This window comes from Pristis pectinata, chromosome 25 (assembly GCF_009764475.1).
Source record: "Pristis pectinata isolate sPriPec2 chromosome 25, sPriPec2.1.pri, whole genome shotgun sequence".
NCBI lineage: Eukaryota > Metazoa > Chordata > Chondrichthyes > Rhinopristiformes > Pristidae > Pristis > Pristis pectinata.
Window position 1 is genome coordinate 15,971,427 of NC_067429.1, and position 14,002 is coordinate 15,985,428.

The 14,002-nt window shown below is 43.0% G+C and overlaps 1 protein-coding gene across 1 annotated transcript in view; it reads right to left on the bottom strand.

Moving 5' to 3' along the window:
* mpp2b (MAGUK p55 scaffold protein 2b) overlaps window positions 1-14,002 on the bottom strand; it is a 111,608-nt gene that overhangs the window by 11,789 nt on the left and 85,817 nt on the right. Inside the window, 3 exon segments of the mRNA XM_052038592.1 lie at window positions 2,445-2,588; window positions 2,590-2,649; window positions 6,290-6,303. Coding sequence (XP_051894552.1) covers window positions 2,445-2,588; window positions 2,590-2,649; window positions 6,290-6,303 — 218 coding nt within the window.

Here is a 14,002-nt window from a genome sequence, read left to right on the forward strand (position 1 = left end):
CAGAACACCTGACTTTGAAAAGCCATTTTCATTAGCAGTAGATGCCAGTGATGAAGCTGCAGGAGCTGTGTTGTTGCAGAAGGGTGACCTTGATGATATTGACCATCCTGTAGCTTACTTTTCAAAGAAATTTAATGAGCATCAAAAGAATTATTCCACCATAGAGAAAGAATTACTGTCGCTTGTTTTAGCCTTGCAAACATTTTCAGTGTATATGTTTGCACCACTCAGAAACCATTGACTGTGTATACAGATCATAACCCATTGGTGTTTCTGAGCCGAGTCAAAAACAAGAACAGAAGGCTGTTAAACTGGAGTTTAATTTTGCAAGAGTTTGATCTCATGATAACTCACATTAAAGGCAAAGATAATGTGATTGCTGATTGTCTTTCCCGATGTTAAATGGGAAACATGTATCTGTACTAATCTGATAGTCTGTAGTTGTGTAGCATGATAATTATTAACATTACTAACTGTATGCGCGGGTTAAAATTTTCTTGGGAAAATTTTTTTTTTTAGGTGGGAGGTGTTACGGACTCAGTGAAAGTCCCTTTAAGATAGAGAGTGTGTGTGTATGTGTGTGTGGGGCGTGCTTACGTCAATAGAAGATAAAGGACGTAATGACGTTGTTGAAGAAGAAGAAGGAGAGAGAGAGAGAAGGAGCGAGACACCAGCCTGCTTGTTTTCTCTATCGATGGATGAGAAACAATAACTGTGTTTGCCACTGAAATCCATGTATGGAAGTTGGAAGTAATCCGGTGGAGTTCACTTTGTTGCTGACCTGTAGAAGGAAACAGGTATTTGTGTGTGGACGACCACGGTTCGGATGCTTTTCGGGGTGAGGAAGTCACTACCGAGGTAAACACTGAAGTGTCGTTTGGGTTCCATCGGTGGAACATTTGGATTTCGTATGTACTCTCTCTATGTTTTTCTACATCTACATCTTATCTTCAGACAACGGTGGTTGTTGAAGAAGCCCTTGCTCATGTTTCACCTTATGGCTTGCGGAACTGAACTTTAAGAAACCATTCAGGAACTTGGAGTTTTGGACTTTGTCACACACACACACGACGAGTTTAGTTTTGGGGTTAACGTTCAAGGTTTAACATTTTTGAATTCTAACATACTAACATTTTTACTTTTATTTTACGTATTATCATAAGTAGTGATTAATAAAATAGTTTTTAACACTAAATCATGCTCAGTGTGTTTCTTTTGTTGCTGGTTCGTGACAGGCATTAGTGAGGCCACATTTGGAGTACTGTGTAAGTTTTGGTCTCCTTATTTAAGGAAGGATAGTAATGTGTTTACTAGACTAATATGCCGAATGGGTGGGCTATCTTATGAGGAAGAGATTGGACAGCGTAGGCTTGCATTCACTGGAGTTCAAAGAGTGAGAAGGGAGTTAATTGAAACAAAGGATCCTGAGGGACCTTGACAGGGTGGATATAGAGAGGACGTTTCCTCTTGTGGAAGAGTCTGGAACTAGAGGTTGCTGTTCGAAAACAAGGAGTCACTTATTCAAGTCAAATATGAGGCTCTTTTTTCCTCATGTTAGGCTTTGAAATTCTCTTCCTCTGGATGCCAGAAGCAGAGTATTTGAACATTCTTAAGGCAAAATAGCTCGATATTCAATAAATAAGGCAGTGAAAGGTTAGACGGGAATGCAGAATTGAGGTTACAGTCAGGCTGGCCACGATCTTATTAACTGGCAGAACAGATCTGAGGGGCCAAATGGTCTACTCCTGCTGTCATTTGTATGATTGTATGTATGTCTGTAGGTCCCAATGACTCATTTATAAAAGCGTGACCAGGCACAGTAATACTCTGGATGAGAAAACTTCATACTTCTGCTGTGTGGTGAGAGTACGGACATGACTGAGATACACTTCATAAGCAAAATGCGACAACTTTAATTTGAATAAATGATACACATTTACAGAAAATGAGGCACGCCCTGAATCTGTAATGATATCAGTGCTCATGTAACAAATACACTGGGATGACTGGTTTGATGTGAGTGCAGAAAGAAATACTCATTGACTGGCACAGTCTGAGTCTTTCATTTAAACTACTCCTATTGATCCTTTGCTGTGGTGACTGACCTGTAAGTAAAAATCAATTTATTCTAAAATCACAATTTCAAAACCTTTCTGAACTTCTAAAACAAGAGCCGAATGAGAACAGATTCAAATTCATAATCAAAGCATCTTAATTTAAAGGGCACTGAATTGAAATTCCATCTTCATTGCTGTAAATGAGTTTTTCAATACTGTGATAATTATCCAGTGCATATGGATTTCAACAGCAGTTGAAATGTACTTATTGCAGGTTTTAGTATGGATTGCAGGAAAAGTGTATAAGCTAGAATTATCCACATTTACTTTAAATTTCAAATTGTAAGTAATAGCAATGTTATGCTTCATTTCCAATTCTGCCCATACCTGCGGGTTTGCATCCAAGATACATATTTTTCCACATTCAACAACCTCATGAATGGAATCAATCTTTGTTCCATAAAGGTTTCCTTCATATTCGCCATGTTCCAGATACCGACCCCCTTTGATGTCATTTTCCATTTCAGCGCGGGGACACAAAGGCATAAATATGGCCATCATTCTCGTCTTCCTTCGGTTTCCAGTGAAGTAACTATAATGAAGAGATACAACATGAACCTATAAGCATTTGAACAGATGGGACAAATGAATAAGAAACAGGCAGAAGTACAAGACAATGGCCGAAAAGTCGAAAATCAGGTCAGTTCAGCTGTTGCAGAGCTTTTCCTCTCCCGCGATATGGACATTGTTAGAGATTGTTAGCTGTGGGACATCTATCAGGAGTTATTTGGATAGAAGCCATTAAAACAAATGTGAACCAGTCTTCAATCTAGAACAAAGCTGCATTAATACACACTATTGTTCTATAGAGAAAGCCAACTCTCAGTAAAGTAGTAAATGGCAGCTGTTTATGTGTCCAGATTCCCAGCAAAGGTGTTTGAATATGCAGAGGTGCTCTTGTCTGTTGAGATGTGCTTCCATTGTGTTGCCAGATTCTGTTCTAACTCCATTCACAAATTTGCAGATGACACCACCGTAGTGGGGGTGGATCTCAAACAACAAGACAGAGTATAGGAAGGAGAGAGAGAGCCTAGTGGCATGATGCCAAGACAACACCCTATCTCTTGATGTCAGTAAAACAAAAGAGCTCATCATTAGTTTCAGGAAGTGGGATGGAGTACATGCACCATATGTGGCAACTGTGCTGAGGTGGAGATGGTTGGGAGCTTCGAGTTTCTGGATGTAAATATCACCAACAACTTGTCCTAGTCCAGCTACATAGATGCTCCAGCCAAGAAAGTTCACTAGCACCTCTACTTCCTCAGAAGGCTAAGGAAATTTGGCATGTCCCCGATGACCCTCACCAATTTTTACATATGTACTATAGAAAGCATCCTATCCAGATACATCACAGCTTGGTATGGCAACTGCTCTGCCCAAGACTGCAAGAAATTGCAGAGAGTTGTGAACACAGCCCAGTCTATCATGACAAAAAGCCTCCTCTCCATGGACTCTGTCTACACATCCCGCTGCCTCGGGAAAGCAGCCAACACAATCAAAGGACCCTTCCCACCCCAGTCATTCTCTCTTTTTCCCCTTTCCGTCAGGCAGAAGATACAGAAGCTTGAGGAATCACACCACCAGGCTCAATGACAGCTTCTATCCCATCCACTCTTGAATGGACTCTTTATATGATAAAGATGAACTCTTGATCTCTCATACTACCTTGTCATGGTCCTTGCACTTTATTTTTCCACCTGCACTATACTTTCTCTGTAACTGTAACATGATATTCTGCATTCTGTTATAGTTTTCCTTTTGTACTACCTTGTGTGTATGGAATGATCTGTCTGGATGGCATGCAAACAAAAGCTTTTCACTGTATCTTGGTTCATGTGACAATAATAAAAAAGTTACTAATTACCAATATGTAGTTCTATAGACCCACTTGACCGCACCCAAAATGATGATGTTGAAACTGTATTTAATCATTTGCTTTGTGCTCAAAGAATATGAAACCTCATTGTACTTTGAGTTCAGTGAGATTCGCCAAAGGTTCTCCGAGAGAGAGAGATCCTCCTAGAATATCTGCTTTTCATGCCGATGAAAAACCTTGAACCTCTACAGCTCCGGCCTCCCTGTGGCTCACTCAAAATCACAACAGACATCACTAGCAAGGGCAGCATTTAAGTGTCCATCCCTAATTCCCCTAAAACTGAAAGGCTTGCCTCGTTATTTTGAAGGGCAATTATGACTCAACCATATTGCTGTGGGTCTGTAGGAGGGTTGCCAACAGTCCATATTGGATGTATTAAACGAGAACTTGGCTGTTCCGCTAGACCGGCGTGGGTGGCCACTTATTTCCATTCATTTTCACCATTCAGGCATCAAATATAACAAGATCTAGCCCTAGGGCAACCTTGAGCTGCCTGACTCTGACATCACCCAAAAGACACAATGGTCAAAAATATGGAATCAGTAGTATGCTGTCTGGCCTATTAGGCATGTTCCACAGTCTCACATTTCACAATATATTACACAGACAAAGAGGCACAATGTGCTGGTAACTGCCCCCTTAACCCATATGGACTCACCCTACCAGAGATATTTCCTTTATTCCACCCATCCTTCCTCCACCTTCTCTGCCACAGAAAAATAACTTGCTTTTCTCCCTTTCCTAGTTCTAATGAAAGGTCTTAAACCCAAAATGTTAACTGCTTCTCTTACCACAGATGCTGCCTGTTCTGCTGAGTGTTCCCAGCATTTTCTGTTTTTATTCCACACTAGCTGCAATACCCAGCCTTGCTCTGGTTCACATGCTGTTAACCATGATGTTTGCATTTATTTCCATGCAATTGGGTTTTATAACATTCCTTGCAAATGAAATAAAATTTAACTTAAACATATAATTATTCTATGAATAATATAATTAAGGGGTTAAAATTATATAGCTTAACTAAACACACTGCCTGCAGAGGTTGTGGGGGCAAATACATTAGGGACATTTAAGAGACTCTTAGATAGACACATGAATGATAGAAAAATAGGGGGCTATGTGGGAGGGAAGGGTTAGGTAGATCTTAGAGCAGGGTAAAATGTTGGCACAACATTGTGGGCCGAAGGGCCTGTACTGTGCTGTAGTGTTCTATGTTCTATGTAAAGATAGCTATCAAAACACACACTGTAATATAGGGGGCTATGTGGGAGGGAAGGGTTAGATAGATCTTAGAGCAGGGCAAAATGTTGGCACAACATTGTGGGCCGAAGGGCCTGTACTGTGCTGTAGTGTTCTATATTCTATGTAAAGATAACTATCGAAACATACACACTGTAATATAGGGGGTTATGTGGGAGGGAAGGGTTAAATAGATCTTAGAGCAGGATAAAATGTTAGCACAACATTGTAGGCCGAAGGGCCTGTACTGTGCTGTAGTTTTCTATGTTCCATGCTCTATGGAAGTAAATTTGATATAGTTCTCTTTAGGTAGGTATAAAGCTATGCATAACATGTAAATTTACTTGATTTCAATGTTGAAGTGCTTCAGAATACACTGTATTTCTTTCTTTTGAATCTTGTGTAAAAACGTATGGATTGTTTTTATCTCCAACTCTGGAGCAACCAGACTTGCATTTCCCATGGTCAAAGATGACCAAGGGAAAAGCATTGAGTTTTGAGATGAAGACCAACAACTTTTTGTGGTTGTTCTTGTGGCTTGTTACTGCTCATGGTAAAGCTAAGTTGGACAGAGAACTGAAGTCACTTGAATTGAAATGGCAGATCAGGTAATTGGTATCTGAGGGATGAAGTCATTTTCCCCAACAGCATTACCAGTCATTACTGTAGTTTCAATTACATCTGGTAGCAATTTTGTAAATGATAATCAGAATCAAAATCGGAATCAGAATTAGATTTATTATCACTATCCTATGATGTGAAATATGTTGTTTTGCGGCAGCAGTACAGTGCAAAGACATAAAATTACTATAAATTACAAAATAAATAAACAGTGCAAAAAAAAGGAACAATGAGGTAGTGTTCATGGGTTCATTGACCGTTCAGAAATCTGATGGTGGAGGGGAAGAAGCTGCTTCTGAATAGTTGAGTGTGAGTGTTCAGGCTGCCATAACCTCCTCCCTGATAGTAGTAAGAGGCGGCATGGTAGCATAGCAGCGCTATTATAACACCAGCGACCTGGGTTCAATTCCCGCTGCTGCCTGTAAGGAGTTTGTACGTTTCTCCCCGTGTCTGCATGGTTGTCCTCCCGGGTACTCCGGTTTCCTCCCACATTTCAAAGATGTACAGGTTAGGGAGCGGTGGGCATGCTATGTTGGCACCGGAAAAGTGGCGACACTTGCATGGCTGCCCCCAACATATTCTTAGCAACGCAAAGAGACGTATTTCACTGTGTGTTTCGATGTACATGTGACTAATAAGTAAATATCTTAATATCTTATATCCTAGATGGTGAGGGTCCTTAGTGATGGATGTTGCCTTCTTGAGGCATGGCTGTGATGGATATTCTCTATCCAGGCCCCAAAAAAGCTCATTGCTAACCTCAGCTTTTTAGCACAGCATCATGACTTGTCCAAAGATCAAGAAGTGGTTGCTCATTAAGCTAAAATCCCTTTTGTAAAAACAGCAGAAATTGTCCAAGGCTCAAGACGTTTGTTGTTTGCTGGGTTAAACTTCTAACCAATGTTCCTTGCTCAGCCTCTTCACATAAACCAGAGAACAATAGGATCCACATTTACTTAATTAAACACTCCGGTCACCTGGGTTGGAAATGTGGTTGAAAAAACATCACATTGCCATTGATGTAAACTAAGTGAAAAAAACAGTATGAATGTTAGAAAGCAGTCAGGGTAGGGGGATGACAGAGAGAAGGGGTTACAGAAAGAAGAACTAGAACTCATTCCTCAGCCTTTGGTTTTTGCGATGGACAACTTGTTCATCCGCAACTTGTTGGTATGACTTTTTAGCTTATAAGGATTGTACTTGTGTTTGGAATCCTTAGTAAGTTACAAGTCATTGTGAAGAATTACTTAATAGAATTAAATGTGTCTCACTTAAATAAAATAAACTGTGTTTAAACTGCTTTGTTAGCTGGAAGATCTCTCCTTAGTTGGGAGGAGGGACCCACTGTTCGAAATAGTGATTATTGACAGCGAGACCTTTCCATAGAGACTAAAGTAGTGAAGTAAACTAGTCCTGTTGCTTGATAGTGTAAGTTGACAGAGTATAGTCTCCCTACAGTGAGGGTACTCGTGGATACTTATGCCAGATAGAAATTAAAGTCTTGACTTAAGTTGAGAGGTCTTGGATGTACACTCAATATCATCACACCACCTCTTGAAGATGTCCTGGATGGTGGGGAGCATTGTACCCATGATGGAGCTGGCAAAGTCTACAACCCTCTGCAGCCTCTTGCAATCCTGTGCATTGGAGCCTCCATACCAGGCTGTGATGCAACCAGTCAGAATGCTCTCCACGGTATATCTATATAAATTTGCAAGAGTCTTTGGTGACATACCAAATCTCCTCAAACCCCTAATGAAGTAAAGCCACTGGCATGCCTTCTTCCTGATTAATCAAAGTGTTGGGTCCAGGTCAGATCCTTGGAGATGTTGACACCCAGGAACTTAAAGCTGCCCACCCTTTCCACCACTGACCCCTCAATGAGGACTTCCCCTTCCTGAAGACCACAATCAATTCCTTGGTCTTGCTGACATTGTGTGTGAGGTTCTTGTTGCAACACCACTCAACCAGCTGATCTACCTCACTACTGTACGCCTCCTCATCGCCATTTGAGATTCTTCCAACAACAGTGGTGTCATCTGCGAATTTATAGATGGCATTTGAGCTATGCTAGTCACACAATCCTGAGTGTAGAGAGAGTAGAGCAGTGGGCTAAGCCCGCATCCATGAGGTCTGCCTGTGTTGATTTTCAGCAAGGCGGGAAATGTTACCACTGGATCTGCATTGACTCTGGCCTCCCGATAAGGAAGTCGAGAACCCAGTTGCAGAGGGAGGTACAGAGGCCCAGGTTTTAAGGCTTGTTGATTAGTATCGAGGGGATGATGGTGTTGACGCTGAGCTGTAATCGATAAACAGTAGCCTGATGTATGTTTTGCTGTTGTCTCTGTACTCCAAAACCGAGTGGAGAGCCAGTGAGATTGCTTCCGCTCTAGACCTGTTGTGGTGATAGGCAAATTGCAGCGGGTCCTGGTTCTTGCTCAGGCAGGAGTTAATTCTAGCCATGACCAACCTCTCAAAGCACTTCATCACAGTAGATGTGGGTGCTAATGGGCGATAGTCATTGAAGCAGCTCACCCTGCTCTTCTTGGGCACTGGTATGATTGCTGCCCTTTTGAAAGCAGGTGAGAATCTCAGACACAGCATGTGAGAGGTTGAAGATGTCCTCAAACACTCCAGCCAGTTCGTTGGCACAGGTTTTCAGTACCCGGCCAGGTACACCGTCGGGGCCTGATGCCTTGTGAGGTTCATCCTCTGAAGGATGTCCAGACATCGGCCTCTGAGACAGAGATCACAGGGTCACCAGATGCTGTGGGAATTCACACAGGTGTAGTGTTATTCTCCCTTTCAAAGCCTGCATAAAAGGCGTTGAGCTCATCAGGGAGTGAAGCATCGCTGCCATTTATGCTGTTAGGTTTTGCCATGTAGGAAGTAATGGCATGCAAACCCTGCCACAGCTGTCATGCATCTGATTGTGTCTCTAATTTCACATGGAATTGCATTTTTGCTCTCATGATGGTCTTCTGTAGGTCATACCTGGACTTCTTGTAGGGTTCTGAATCGCTGGTCTCAAATGCCACAGATCTAGCCCTCAGCAGACTGTGAATCTCCTGGTTCATCTAGGGCTTCTAGTTTGGGAAAACTCGGTATATTCTCGAAGGTACACAGTCATCCACGCAGGTCTTGATGCAGTCAATGATGGCTGTGGCATATTCATTCAGATTACCAGATGAATCCATGAATATGGTCCAGTCCACCGTTCAAAGCAGTCCTGTAAACGCTCCTCTGCATCCCTTGACCATACCTTTGCGATCCTCAGCACTGGTGCTGCGGTCCTCAGTCTCTGCCTGTATGTCAGGAGTAAAAGTATAGCCAGGTGATCGGACTTGCCAAAGTTAGGGCGTGGGATGGCACGGAACGCGTTCTTGATGGTGGTGTAACAGTGATCGAGTGTTTTGGCTCCTCTGGTTCCACAGGTGACGTGTTGGTGGTAGTTTGTCAGAGACTTCTTCAAGCTGGCCTGGTTGAAGTCCTCCACAATTGTCGGGAAGGCATCAGGGTGCGCTGTCCCGTAACTGTCGATCATGTTGCTCAGCTCCTCCAGTGCCAGCTTGACGTTTGCCAGGGGTGGAACGTACACCGCAACCAGGATGACGATGGAGAACTCCCTCAGCAGATAAAATGGACGACACTTGACTGACAGGACTGTGACAGAACCGCCATGTCTGTGCACCATGATCAGTTAATAATGAAGCAAATGTCGCTGCCTCTGCCTTTACCTGATGCAGCTGTCCGGTTCATGTGATCATGTGCCAAATGCCTGAGTAGCATGATTGGAGTTCCTTACTAGGTTGTGACAGAAAAGTTTAAAAATTTGACAGGAGAATGTACAGCCTCATCAATATCTATTACACTGTCCATAGAGTTATATTGTACAGGTTGCCTGGGAAGCTTGGATGGAAGGTCTTTACTCATGACCCGTATTGCATCAATTTTTGGTGCTAAAATTGTTCTTTCCTACAACCACTGGTAATTCAAATAATGTTGATTGACATTTGTTCCTGTTCCACAGAAGCATCTGAAAGAAATATGATTCCTTTGTCATTGTAAACAGCTTCTGTAAAAGTATCTATGACAAATTTGTCATCTCACGAAACTTCTTTCTTTTTCTTGTCCAACTGGTTTCCCACAGAAACTTGGTGTTCTCTTCAAGTACTTGGGTTGAGTTCACCCATATATTTAGTTCCTCAAACATAGATCAGAAAAAAATCTCATCAATTTTCGATGGGGAAAATGAAGACCCCCTTTGGGCAACAGAAGGCTTCCTAAGGGGGTTTTAGAAAAAAGTATAGTGTAGTGCACCTCCTTATGTCAATCCTAATTTACATGCAAGACTTCGGATTTCTGGGTTGTTTCGCAACTGAGCTATGCGCAGGAAACACAGACTTTCTATTTTGTCATATATATTTAGATTTCCAGCATTTGTCATTTGTTGAGTTTCATGTTTTGAATTTAAACTTTCTGCACAGCAATCTTCCCAGTGATAACTTCCAGGACTTGCTGGCAGATCTCCCTCCAGGCAGACTAGATAGGTCCTGAAGATCTTTGTTCACCTGGTAACCTCTTAGAAACATAGAAAACCTACAGCACAATTCGGCCCACAAAGCTGTGCCAAACATGTCCCTACCTAAGAAATTCCTAGGCTTACCCATAGCCCTCTATTTTTCTCAGCTCCATGTACCTATCCAAAAGTCTCTTAAAATACCCTATCGTATCTGCCTCCACCACTGTTGCCAGCAGCCCATTCCATGCACTCACCACTCTCTGAGTAAAAAACTTACCCCTGATATCTCCTCTGTACCTACTCCCCAGCACCTTAAACCTATGTCCTCTTGTGGCCACCATTTTAGCCTCTGACTATCTACCCGATCAATGCCTCTCATCATCTTATATACCTCTATCAGGTCCCCCCTCATCCTCTGTCATTCCAAGGAGAAAAGGCCGAGTTCTCTCAACTTGCTTTCATAAGGCATGCTCCGCATTCCAGCAGCATCCTTGTAAATCTCCTCGCACCCTTTCTATGGCTTCCACATCCTTCCAGTAGGAGGCGACCAGAACTGAGCACAGTACTCCAAGTGGGGTCTGACCAGGGTCCATATATAGCTGCAACAATACCTCTCGGCTCCTAAATTCAATTCTACGATTGATGAAGGACAATACACCAGATGCCTTCTTAACCACAGAGGCAACCTGTGCAGCTGCTTTGAGCGTCCTGTGGACTCGGACCCCAAGATCCCTCTGATCCTCCACACTACCAAGAGTCCTACCATTAATACTATAATCTGCCATCATATTTGACCTACCAAAATGAACCACTTCACACTTATCTGGGTTGAACTCCATCTGCCACTTCTCAGCCCAAATTTGCATCCTATCTATGTCCCGCTGTAACCTCTGACAGCCTTCCACACTATCCACAACACCTCCAGCATTTGTGTCATCCGCAAACTTACTAACCCATCCCTCCACTTGCTCATCCAGGTCATTTATAAAAATCACGAAGAGTAAGGGTCCCAAAACAGATCCCTGAGGTACACCACTGGTCACCAACCTCCATGCAGAATATGATCCTTCAACAACCACTCTTTGCCTTCTGTGGGCCAGCCAGTTCTGGATCCATATTGCAATGTCCCCTTGGATCCCATGTCTCCTTACTTTCTCAATAAGCCTTGTATGGGGTACTTTATCAAATGCCTTGCTGAAATCCATATACTCTCCCTTCATCGATCACATCCTCAAAAAATTCAATCAGGCTCGCAAGGCAGACCTGCCCTTAACAAAGCCATGCTGACTATTCCTAATCATATTATACATCTCCAAATGTTCATAAATCCTGCCTCTCAGGATCTTCTCCATCAGCTTACCAACCACTGAGGTAAGACTCACTGGTCTATAATATCCTGGGCTATCTCTACTCCCTTTCTTGAATAAGGGAACAACATCCACAACCCCCCAATCTTCTGAAACTTCTCCTGTCTCCATTGATGATGCAAAGATCATCGTCAGAGGCTCAACAATCTCCTCCCTCACCTCCCACAGCAGCCTGGGGTACATCTCATCCGGTCCCCGCAACTTATCCAACTTGATGCTTTCCAAAAGTTTCAGCACCTCCTCTTTCCTAATATCTACATGCTCAAGCTTTTCAGCCTGCTATAAGCCCTCAAGACAATCACCCAGATCTTTTTCCGTAGTGAATACTGATGTAAAGTATTCATTAAATACCTCTGCTATTTCTTCCGGATCCATACACACTTTCCCACTGCTGCACTTGATAGGTCCTATTCTTTCGCATCTTATCCTCTTGCTCTTCACATACTTGTAAAATGCCTTCAGGTTTTCCTTAATCCTGCCCACCAAGGCCTTCTCATGTCCCCTTCTGGCTCTCCTAATTTCCTTCTTAAGCTCCTTCCTGTTGGCCTTATACTCTTCCAGATCTCTAACATTACCTAGCTCTCTGTACCTTTTGTAAGCTTTTCTTTTCCTCTTGACTAGATTTATGATAGCCTTTGTACACCACGGTTCTTGTATCCTCTCGTGACTTCCCTGTCTCATTGGAACATGCCTATGCAGAACTCCACAAAATATCCCTGAATATTTGCCACATTTCTTCCATACTTTCCCTGAGAACATTTGTTCCCAATTTAATCTTCCAATTTCCTGCCTGAGAGCCTCATAATTCCCTTTACTCCAATTAAACACCTTTCTAGTCTGTCTGTTCCTATCTCTCTCCAAAGCTATCGTAAAGGAGATAGAATTATGACCACTATCTCCAAAATGCTCTCGCACTGAGAGATCTGACACCTGACCGGGTTCATTTCCCAATACCAAATCAAGCACAGCCTCTCCTCTTGTAGGCTTATCTACATATTGTGTCAAGAATCCTTCCTGTACACACTTAACAAACTCCACCCCATCTAATCCCCTCACTGTATGGAGATGCCAATCAATGTTTGGGAAATTAACATCTCCCATCACAACAACTCTGTTATTCTCACACCTTTCTAGGATCTGCTTTCCTATCTGCTCCTCAATATCCCTGTTACTATTGGGCGGCCTATAAAAAAACACCCAGTAAAGTTATTGACCCCTTCTTGTTCCTAACCTCTACCCATTGAGACATCGTAGACAGTCCCTCCATGACGTCCACCTTTTCTGCAGCCGTGACACTATCTCTGATCCCCCACCTCTTTTGCCTCCCTCCCTGTCCTTTCTGAAACATCTAAAACCCGGCACTTGAAGTAACCATTTCAGCCCCTGAGCCATCCAAGTCTCTGTAATGGCCACCACATCGTAGTTCCAAATATTTATCCAAGCTCTAAGCTCATCTGCCTTGTTCACAATACTCCTTGCGTTAAAATGGACACATCTCAAACCGGTCTGAGCACGTCCCTTCTCTATCATCTGCCTATCCTCCCCCTCGTATCTACTACTAGCTTTCTCTCTTTGAGAGCCAAACACCTCTTTCCCAGTATCTCCAGTTCGGATCCCACCCCCCAACACTCTTCTTGGCACAGAACACCTGTTTCAAGAGTCTAGTGTCAGACCATCTGGGGATATCGGCTGGGGAGAGGGCACATCCTTCCAGTGAATGTGGAGAATTTTGTTGATGCTTCCTTTCTGGTGCCTTTGGATGCCTGCTGTCAGTAGTCCAGGTCTCAGAAGCATATAGGAGGGCAGAGAACTCTGCTGCCCAGTGGACCATGAGTTTTCTGTCAAGTCTCAGGTGCTGAGCTTCAAACGCTTTTTACTCAACTGATCAAAGGTTGAGCTGGTGCACTGAAGTCACTGGTAAATTTCATCATCGATGCCTGCCTTTGCTGGCTCCCGAGAAGCAGGAAATGATCTATGTTTTCCCAGGGTGTCAGTACAAACCTTTATTGTTGGAGGACAGTGTGATGTAATGGAGGTGGGTTGTCCTGTGGATGTTGAGTGAAAGGCCTATCCTCTCATGTAGTTCAATGATGAGTCACCAATGTCTTGGAGCTCAACCTCTGAGCATGAGCAAATGCAAGCGTCATTGGATGTTGCCACTCGACTATGAGAGTCAGATGACCTCGGTTCTAACTATAGCGACTGTATGTCAAACAGCCTCCCATTAGTCATGAAGATTAATTCCACTCCCGTGAGAAGT